The sequence below is a fragment of the Priapulus caudatus genome, unplaced genomic scaffold, assembly GCF_000485595.1.
Source record: "Priapulus caudatus unplaced genomic scaffold, Priapulus_caudatus-5.0.1 Scaffold73, whole genome shotgun sequence".
NCBI classification, from domain to species: Eukaryota; Metazoa; Priapulida; class Priapulimorpha; order Priapulimorphida; family Priapulidae; genus Priapulus; species Priapulus caudatus.
The window spans coordinates 579,309-590,119 of NW_014577134.1; the positions used below are offsets into that span (position 1 = coordinate 579,309).

General features: G+C 48.9%; 1 protein-coding gene across 9 annotated transcripts in view; it reads right to left on the reverse strand.

The window, feature by feature from the left end:
• The window catches only part of LOC106821438 (ecotropic viral integration site 5 ortholog-like), a 74,125-nt gene that overhangs the window by 8,859 nt on the left and 54,455 nt on the right, over positions 1–10,811 (reverse strand). For all 9 annotated transcript variants that reach the window (XM_014826239.1, XM_014826240.1, XM_014826236.1 and 6 more), the window contains 6 exons: positions 9,700–9,924; positions 8,220–8,420; positions 7,844–7,987; positions 7,445–7,534; positions 7,085–7,182; positions 6,326–6,440 (listed from right to left, as the gene is read on the reverse strand). In XM_014826239.1, the coding sequence (XP_014681725.1) occupies positions 6,326–6,440; positions 7,085–7,182; positions 7,445–7,534; positions 7,844–7,987; positions 8,220–8,420; positions 9,700–9,924 (873 nt within the window). The remainder of the gene's footprint in view (positions 1–6,325; positions 6,441–7,084; positions 7,183–7,444; positions 7,535–7,843; positions 7,988–8,219; positions 8,421–9,699; positions 9,925–10,811) is intronic.

Genomic DNA, 10,811 nt, shown 5'->3' on the forward strand with positions numbered 1-10,811 from the left:
CACACCTACATTAGTATCTACACACCTACATTAGTACCTACACACCTACCAAACTGCATGCAGTGCCTCTTCGCTCACTCAGGATACCACTGCCACAATGCTAGCATATTTTTAAAGTAGGTGCGAGCTCGGCGAAATCAGCGAATAGAGCATTCGTAAACAGCGTATGATTTGAAAGAGGTAGAATTGGCGCACAATCCGCAGTACTATTTTGTATCACTATTTTATCAAAATTTATCATGAAATTAACGGTTGGCATTTTAATATCTTTGCCCAACTTTAATTAGTCCAAATTTATTACAGTAGGATACGCAGTAACGTGGCTGCTGTAAAACTTTTAGTAAAAAAGCCGTTACAAATTGTAACCGAAATCTACTTTGTGGCAGTGGGTAGATTGAGCCCATGAGCGAGAGCGCCATCTGTCTGGGTTTCGCCACACCTACATTCAGTACCTACATACCTACATCAGTTGCGCGAGCGCACCTACATTAAAACTGCGTGTCTTCAGTGCGTGCACCTAGCTATTCCAGTACGTGACATTACTTGGAATTACTATGTCGCTGCTGCACGATTTCACTTATTACATGTACCTACAAGGCTGACATCAGTACCTGTTCCAGCATTATCTATTGGCGTTGCCGCAGCAGCCTGTTCTCTGTGCGCAGCCGCCGCAGTTCAATTTGTTCCTCTGCCTGCTTTGCCTCTTCAGTTGTTGTACTCTTTCTCTTAGTCTACAAACAAGTGCTGAGTCAGATGATGAAGCGCAATCACGTAAATATGTAGCGGGCACTCACGCGCCCAATAAAGCCTGCGCAATATCTCATATCAGGCTGCCTACATTAATTCTTTGTGTTCATGAATTTATGCTGTGTTTCCTAGATGCAAATTAAACACGAACGTAAACATTTTTTCTCGAAATGCTTCGTCTCACTTGTTTCCTCACCTGTTTTCAAATGGACAAGTCATGCCCCACACTGCGTCATAAAGCCACTACACTCACCAAGTCAGTGTGACTATAACTTTGAATAATTTTATCAATTTAAAAAGTCTTCAGCAGAGCATTGAATCAGGACTAGCTCCAAAAAGAAGAAGTTGTGACAAAATGCGTGCGCAGTTGTAATCCGAGAACGAGTTAGCCTTCAAGTAAATATGCTTGGCATTTAATTTGACATTTAGGAAATCTAACAGACGAAATTACAAAGCTTGATGCCTTCATTGTAGCCAAGACCATATTAGAACGCTGACAATGCCAGCTCTGACTGTTCTCCGTCGCAACGACAAAAATGACAAGCATTCATCCAAAATTCCTATAAATTTACAATATCAATATTAAAGTGAGTTGTCTGAAATGTGCGGAGGTCAGCAATTCGTCTGTACGAGCAGCCGATAGGACGAAAGTCACCTTATTCTTCTTTGCATTGCTTATTCACTTGGTAGGACAGATAGAGGTAGTGATCCGGATCCTGTGCATATTCTCCGGCATGTCCTTTCTGGAAGTACTGAAAAGATGACACGCAGGACACACGGGTCAGCATGCACAAGAACTAGGCAGATACGGCATCGGCAGAGCTTGGCATCGACCCTTTCTCCTTGTGATTTCCCTCAGCTAAGGAGAAGCGTAGTAGTCATACTTCACTTGGAAGGGGCCGTATAGAATCAGCGGGTGTAAGTAGATACCATAAAAATCGCAGGATAGCACGTCCACACACGTATGACAGTTGGACCGTCGAGCTCGAGAGAAAACTGAACTGCGCGCCGGGCCGCAACCGCACCTTGAGCATTCCCCTCCATGTCGAAGCGACATCAGCTCGTTCTTGTCGTGTCGATGAGGATGGCCACTCGCGATTGCGGAATATCGCCTCGCATTCCTGCAATCAGACACGCAAAAACGTTGCTGATTGAAACTATAACCATATTGCACACGCCGTGCCACACTGCGCGGGAAGGAGCGCTAGCGACGCCATCTGCGGACGATGCACCGCAACGCAGACCGCTCTGCGATTCGTCTGAGCGAAAAATCGCAGAGAATGTAGAACAATCCTGCCGTGCAAAAAACATGACCAGCCGATTGAAAAACCACGCAACAACGCATATACGATCTCGTCCTGCTCGACGCTTGCACTCGTCGATGTATAGATATACTGTATATAGAACGCATTGCACAGTACGCATAGAATAGCATGCAGTATCCTCGGATATGAAGACGGTCATGACCGGCAGCGAGCCTCCATCGGCATCGTGGTCGTGAAGAGAGTGCAGGAACCATGACGCACGCGTACCATCTCGACTGTTAGACTCTGCTGACTGGAAGTGACTGTGAAGTTCCAGCAGTTGCTCCTGCGGCTGGCAGTAGATATTATCAAGAGCCTAATAAAACCCTTTGCTATTATGTACTCAGAGAGATCAGCGCCACCTCAGCGAATGAGAATCTCAGCGAACAGAAAGGCATACGGTCTCGCATCGTACCCATCCTGCTCCGTAAAAAACATGCCCTCCTCGCAAAGCCGTCCCTTCCAGAGGCCGCCACTATTCCGCGAACGCCGCCCACCCTCCACCATTCCACCACCCAGCGCGTCGCTCCTACCTGCACCATGCAGCTCGAGTGGAACATGCAAGTCCGAGCGCGCGCCAATGTGCCTTGAACATCTCTTCGGCATCTCGTACTCCTGCATCAGCCTTCACGAGCACGCAGAACGCGCCTCCTCCGGCCATCTGCATCAGCAGCAGGCCGCGATTGAATGCCACTGCCCTGGCAGTAGCCAACCTCGCGGTCATGCCAGCGAGTACGCCTGCACAAGAGAGAGGCGAGCCCAACGATACATCGCGTTGCCATCTGCTGGCGTGCCTAACAAGAAGTTCTAGCTATCCAGTGTCATGCGTGAGCGCATTCTAAAAACCAATGCTCGCTGAACCAAGTGCACCAGAGCTCGGTCCAACTTGACGGCCTTGCAGCAAGTATCCAGCAGGGGGAGTGGAAAAAAATTGCCGTGCGTTACCCTTTCAAGATTTTTGCTGTGTGTCTCAAAAATTAGTTGATGTCCATGGAAAATAAAACTGCGGGCTAACGGACCTACTTTGCTTCAGTGCCTTCCATTACGTGCCATCTCTCCCACGTTAAAAATGTTGGCCAAAAAGTTGTTCCGCGTTCCCCTTAAATTTCTGATTAAACCTGGCAGCAACTCGCCGTGCCCGTAACCAAACAGAACAATTCGACCACGGCAGTAATCGGGTTGCCAACTTGCATAGGCGCATTAGCGCAGCGTGCGCTAACGTGATCACACGCACACCGCAACGACGACGCAGCGAGCTGCTCGCCGCAAAGACCATACATGTAGTTTACACATTAGTTAGTCGCCCCTCACCGTGGAAATGGGACTGCAGGACGCATCCGGCCGCGCCCGAGAAGGGTATTTCGAATTCGCCGGTCGCGCCCTTACTGTAAATTGGCGCGAAATTCGCGAGGCGTAGAAACGATAGATGAGCAGATGCATGCGTGATAAGAGCTGCCCGCTCGCGCGCTGCCCGCCATGCACGCGCGCACCCTCATGCACCGGCGCGCCACATCGCACGCGATGCGGTGTAGCGAAGCCTCACCACGACGAAACGAAAAAGCGCCATTTGTTCACGCAGAAACCTTTTAGCGTTGTACTCTTTTGTCTTGCCACATTTCTCGAATTAGCTCACTGACAATTTCTTTTCAAATTGCCACCGTCTAGAAACTTGCGTCGCACTCCCACTTCCCCAACCAATCACCTCTTTGAACATTTCAATTAAATATTGTTACCTTCCATGTATACACCCCTAGCTAACTTTCGAGCTCCCTGTTTGACATTTCTTCAAATGCTACTGACTAGAATCTCATCGTACCTCTCTATCAACTCTAACTACTTTGAAATTTCATAAAAACTTCTTACCACTCTCCGCGTACCGCCCCTCCCTACTTGCTCCTGTTTGAACAAGCAATTTCTTCAAATCGGCCTACCGACTAGACTCTACCGCTACACGACCTTTCTCACCCTTCACAAATCGCTTCCATCTTATTTCTACCGCGCCCACCCCCGCCTTTCCTACCCCTCCTCCACCCCTACCTGCCAGCCGCCAACGACTTACCTTCATCACGTTGAGAAGCACATCATTCCTTGGCCAGGCTGCATCGTCCTTTCTCCTGGAAAGGAACTTCGTGCTCAGGGTAGTGTATGCGACGCGATGTCGCGCCGAATCACCTTTCTCCTCTGGCGACGACTGCTTTCAGAGTAGTCGGGCGAATCGCTCCGCGGCTCGGCGAGGTTAAACGCGTTGCACACCAAGCTGCAGGACGAACCGCAGGAAAGCTTGACACGGAACTGGCCTTCGCCGGTATTGAGCTCCTGCAAGAGCGGCGTCATCTTTTGCGCTTACCCGCCCAGTCGATCTGTAATTGAGGACTTCAACACAACTATGACTAGAACACTTCATGCAATCTGTAATTGCATGGACTTCAAACACACTATGACGTTTAGAACTTCAGCATAGTTCGTGCTCAATTGAGGGACTAAACTTTCAAATATCAGCCACTATGAAGCCTTAGAACCTCAGCTAATGAACGCTCGTGGAGAGGTTGCAGGACTCAACACACGGATGACTGAACCTCGAGCGCTGAACTGTGAATTTTTTCCTGTCTGAATATTGCAATTTTGCTCACGATGAACTGCGGTATACCTACCACACACACACGCCGCACGCACTAGTCGCCAACGCACGCACACGACGCACGCTCACGCACTCGCACGCACGCCACGCACACACACAGCAACAGCTGCGCTGGCCTTAGCAGTGAGCTTCACAGGCTAACAGGCCACTTCAATTCGAATGTAGACTCCGGACTCATTCGCCTGAATGTTTGTGTAGGAATATTAGTACACACCTGTTATGAATGCATAGTAGTATACTGCGGTTACCCTTCGCTTCTACATGAGAGAATATCGTTTCTTCTCGGCAATGCTTGAATTTGCGCATAGACGCTCTATATTTTAGGCGCCCAAATGTTACAGAGATGGCAGAGCTGCATATGTCACGTACTTTGGACAGCAAACAACACCATCAAGGCTCTACTAATAATCACAAGGAACGTTGGCCGCTTCAACAGGGTCACCACTGTTCACCTCGATTGATGATTCCCGCATCCCACCCTCTCTCATCATGCAGCAACTGCTTGCACCTTCAGTAGAGCTAAATTCGTCTACGGGTGCTCGATCCCTGGCTCAACACAAGTACACTGTCACCATATGTTACAGTGCCTAACCCTAACACCAAGCCCTGACCTGACTCTAATTGTAATCGGAGCCAAACTTAGATTAACTCCAGTTTTCATTGGTTTCGGGGACGAGAGGAGAGAGGAGGCAGGGAAGGGATGGAGGGAAGGAGAGTAAGAAAGATGAGGAAGAGAGGAGGCCACAACGGAAAGAAAGAGGAGAGTAGGAGAGTCAGTGAGCAGATGCAGAGAGAGAAGAAAGAGAGACATATGGCGAAGAAGGAGGAGAGGAGGAGCTGGCGGAAGCGTGCGGGGGATGTGATGGGGGGGCGGGAAAGGGTAGGAAAGAACAAGAGAGAAACGCCCACTGCCGGTCACGTTTGATGACCTTACCACCCCCACAGCACTGCCCTTCGCCATTGTTCATGACATTTTGCAGCTTTTATAAGTAAACACCGTATTACATAGGACAGGAGTAACGGGGTCGCTGTAAAACTTATAGTAAAAAAGCATAAGAAATTCTTACGGAAATCAGCTTGTGGCAGTGGTAGAATTGAGCCAGAGCGAGAGCGCCATCTGTCGTGGAGTTTGTGCCACAATGCTAGTACTATTTCTAAAGTAGGTGGAGCTCGGGGGAAATCCAGCGAATAGAGATTCGTAAACAGCGTATGATTTGAAAGAGGTAAATGGGCGCACAATCCGCGTACTATTTCGTATCACTATTTTATCAAATTTGTCATGAGATAACGGTCGGATTTTTAATATCTTTGCAACTTTTATTAGTCCAAATCTTATTACATAGGATACGAGTAACGTGCCTGCTGTAAAACTTGTAGTAAAAAAGCGTTACAAATTGTAACCGAAATCTACTTGTGGCAGTGGTAGATTGAGCCCATGAGCGAGAGCGCCATCTGTCGTGGAGTTTGCACACCTACATCAGTACCTACATACCTACATAAGTGCCGAGCGCACCTACATTAAAACTGGTTTCTTCATGCGTGCACCAGTAGCTATTCCAGTACGTGCATTACTTGAATTACTATTCGCTGCTGCACGATTACACTATTACATGTATCTACAAGGCTACATCAGTACCTGTTCCAGCATATCTATGCGTTGCCGCAGCAGCCTGTTCTCTGTGCGCAGCCGCCGGAGTTCAATTTGTTCCTCTGCCTCTTTGCTCTTCAGTGTGTTGTACTCTTTCTCTAGTCTACAACAAAATGCTGAGTCAGATATGAAGTGCAATCTGTAAATATTAGGGGGCACTCACGCCCAATTAAAGCTGCGCAATATCTCATATCAGGCTGCCTACATAATTCTTGTGTTCATGATTTATGCTGTTTCCCTAGATGCAAATTAAACACGAATGTAAACATTTTTCTCGAAAATTCGTCTCACTTGTTTCCTCACCTGTTTTCAAATGACAAGTCATGCCCACACTGGTCTAAAGCCACTACACTCACCAAGTCAGTGTGACTATAACTTTGAATAATTTTAATCAATTAAAAAAGTCTTCAGAGACATTGAATCAGACCAGCTCCAAAAAGAAGAAGTGTGACAATGGTGCGAGTTGTAATCCGTAGAACGAGTTAGCTTCAAGTAAATAGGCTTGGCATTTAATTTGACATTTAGGAGATCTAACAGAGCGGAAATTACAAGCCTGGATGCCTTCATTGTAGCCAGACCGTATTAGAACGTGACAATGCAGCTCTGACTGTCTCTCCGTTGCAACGACAACAATGGCAAGCATTCATCCAAAATTCCTATAAATTTACAATCAATATTCAAATGATTGGTCGAAATGTGGGAGGTCAGCCATTCGTCAGTACGAGCAGCCGATAGGACGAAAGTCACCTTTTCATTTTCTTTGCATTGTATTTCACTTGGTAGGACAGATAGAGTAGCTGATCCGGATCCTGTGCATATTTCTCCGGCATGTCTTTCTGGAAGTACTGAAAAGATGACACGCAGACACACGGTCAGCATGCAAGAACTGAGATACGGGCATGGCAGAGCTTGCATCGACCCTTTACCCCTTGTGATTTCCCCTCAGTAAGGGAGAAGCGTAGTAGTCATACTTCACTTGGAAGGAGCCGTATAGAATCAGCAGGTGTAAGTGATACCATAAGAAAGCGCAGGAAGCACGTCCACACACGTATGACAGTTGGACCGGGAGCTCGAGAGAAACTGAACGCGCGCCGGGCCGCAACCGACCTTGAGCATTCCCTCCATGTCGAGCGACATCAGCTCGTTCTTGCTGTCGATGAGGATGGCCATCGCGATGCGGAATATCGCCTCGATTCCCTGCAACAGACACGCAAGGTTGCTGATTGAAACTAAACCATTTGCACACGCCGTGCCACCACGCGCGGGAGAGGTAGCGACGCCATCTGCGGACATGCACGGCAACGCAACCGTCTCCTGCGATCGTCGAGCGAAAATCGCAGAGAATGTTAGAGACAATGCCGTGCAAAAATACATGCCAGCGATTGAAAAAACACGCAACAACCGATATACGATCTCGTCGCTGCTGAACGCTTGCACTCGTCGATGTATAGATATACTTGGCTGTATAAGAAACCATGCACATACGCAAGGTATAGCATGCAGTACCTCGGATATGAAGACGTCCATGACCCGGCAGGCGAGCTCCATCGGCAGCGTGGTCGTGAAGAGAGTGAGGAACCACGACGACGCGTACATCGACGTGTAGAAGCTCTGCGACTGGAAGTGACTGTGAAGTTCCAGCAGTTGCTCCTGCGGTGGCAGATAGATATTATCAAGAGCTAATAAAACCTTGCTATTATGTACTCAGAGAGATCAGCCACTCAGCGAAATGAGAATCTAGCAAACAAGAGGCATACCGGTCTCGCGACCGTACTATCCCGTCCGAAACACTGTATCCTCCCTCGCAAATGCGTCCCCTCCAAGGCGCCATATTGCGAACGCCGCCACCCTCCACCATCCACCACCCAGCGGTCGCTCCTACCTGCACCATGCACTCGAGCTGGAACATGCAGAGTCCGAGGCGCGCCATCGATGGCTTGAACATCTCTCGCATCTCGTACTCCTGCATCAGCTTCACGAGCACGCAGAACGCCTCCTCCTCCGGCATCTGCATCAGCAGCAGGCCGACGATGAAGCCACTGCCCTGGCAGTAGCCAACCTCGCGGTCATGCAGCGAGTACGCCTGCAAGAGAGAGGGAGCCGCAACGATGACATCGCGTTGCCATCTGCCTGGCGTGCCTAACAAGAAGTTCTAGCTAATCATTGTCATGGTGAGGCATTCTAAAAACAATGCTTCTGAACCAAGTGCAGCAGAGTCGGTCCAACTTGACCGGCATTGCAGCAATATCCAGCAGGGGGGGTGGAAAAGCCAATTGCCGTGGTTGCCCTTCAGATTTGCTGTGGTGTCTCAAAAATTAGTTGATGTCCATGGAAATAAACTGCAGTGGCTAACGTACCTACTTTGCTTCAGTGCCTTTCCCTTACGTAGCCATCTCTGTCCCACGTTAAAAGTGTTGGCAAAAGTTGTCACGGTTCCCCTTAAATTTCTGATTAAACCTGGCAGCACTCGCCGTGCCGTAAAACAACAGAAAATTCGACCACTGGTCAGTAACCGGGGTGCCAACTGTAGCGCATTAGCGGCAGCATGCGCTAACGTGATCACACGCACACCGCAACCACGGACGCAGCGAGTGCTCGCCGCAAAGACCATACACGTAGTTTACACATTAGTTAGTCACCGCGGCACCGTGAAATGGGACTGCAGACGCGACCGTGGCGTGAAGGTATTCGAAATTCCGGTCGCGCGCTTTCTGTAAATTGGCGCGAAATTCGCGAGGCGTAAGATAAACGAGTGGATGAGCAGACGATGCGTGTAAGACGCTGCCCCGCACGCGCGCGCCCGCATGCACGCGCGCACCCTCATGCACGCGATGCGGTGAGCGAGCCTCACCACGACGAAACGAAACGCGCATTTTTCACGCAGAAACCTTTTAGCGTTCTACTCTTTTTGTCTTGCAGCATTTTCTCGAATTAGCTCACTGACATTTCTTTCAATTCTTTCATTCTTCAAATTGTCACCGTCTAGAACTTCGTGCACTCCCACTTCCCCAACCATCACCTCTTTAACATTTCATTAAAATTGTTACCTTCCTGTATCACCCCTAGCTAACTTTCGAGCTCCTGTTTGAATTTTCTCCAAATTGCTACTGACTAGAATTCCATGTACCTCTCTATCCAACCTCTAACTACTTGAAATTTCATTAAAAACTTCTACCACTCTCCCGTACCGCCCCTCCCTAACTTGCTCCTGTTTGAACAAGAATTTCTTTCAAATCGCTACCGACTAGGACTCTACGTACCACGACCCTTCTCACCCTTCACAAATCGCTTCCATCTTATTCTACCGGCACATCTGCCTCTCCCTCCCCTCCTCCACCCCTACCCTGCAGCGCCACGCTTACCTTCATCACGTTGAAGAGACTCTCCTGGCCGGTGCCGTCCTTCTCCTTGAAGAACTCGTGCTCAGGGTAGGTGCGCGCGATGTCGCGCCGAATCACCTTCTCGCTCGGCGACGACTGCTTCAGGTAGTCGGCGAATCGCTCGCGGTCGGGCGAGTTAAACGCGTTGCACACCAGCTGCCAGACGATACCGCGGAAGTGACACGGAATGCCTCGCCGTATGAGCTCCTGCAAGAGCGGCGTCATCTGCTGTTACGCAGTGTCTCGGACACTATCGCGGCGAGCGGGGTGAATGTGAATTTTTTCCGTCTTGATATTGCATATTTGCTCACGATGAACGTAGAAATATATACAAACACGCACGCATCATACACACACACACACACACACGCACGCGCACGCACGCACGCACGCACACACACACACACACACACACACACACACACACACACACACGCACACACACTGCGCTGCCTATAAGGGGTAACAGCTTATGAATGTAGACTCAGACTCATTCCTGAATGTTGTAGAATATTAGTACACACTGTATGAATGCATAGTAGGTTACAGCGTTCCTCGCTCATATGTTCTTTGCAATGCTTGAGTTGCGCATACGACGCTCTATATTTTAGGCGCCCACTGTTAACAGAGATGACAGGCTGTCACGTACTTGGCACAGCAAACAACACCACAATCACTAATAATCAAGAACGTTGGCCGCTTCAAAGCGTCACCACTGTTCACCCCTCAGATTGAGATCCCCATCCCACCCACAGACAAGAATTCATGAAATGCCATGCTGTCTCTGCATATTAGCAACTCTTAGCACCTCAGTAGAGCTAAACGGTCTACGTCTCCGATCCCTGAGTACTGTCACAATGTACAGCTAACCCCAACACCAACCCTGACCCTGACTCTAATGTAATCGCAGCCCAAACTTAGATTACTCCAGTTTTCATTTTCTTCGAGGACGAGAGAGAGGAGGGAGGGAGGGATGGAGGGAAAGAGAGTAAGAAAGAGAGAGAGAGAGAGAGAGAGAGAGAGAGAGAGAAGAGAGAGAGAGAGAGAGAGAGAGAGAGAGAGAGAGAGAGAGAGAGAGAGAGAGAGAGAGAGAG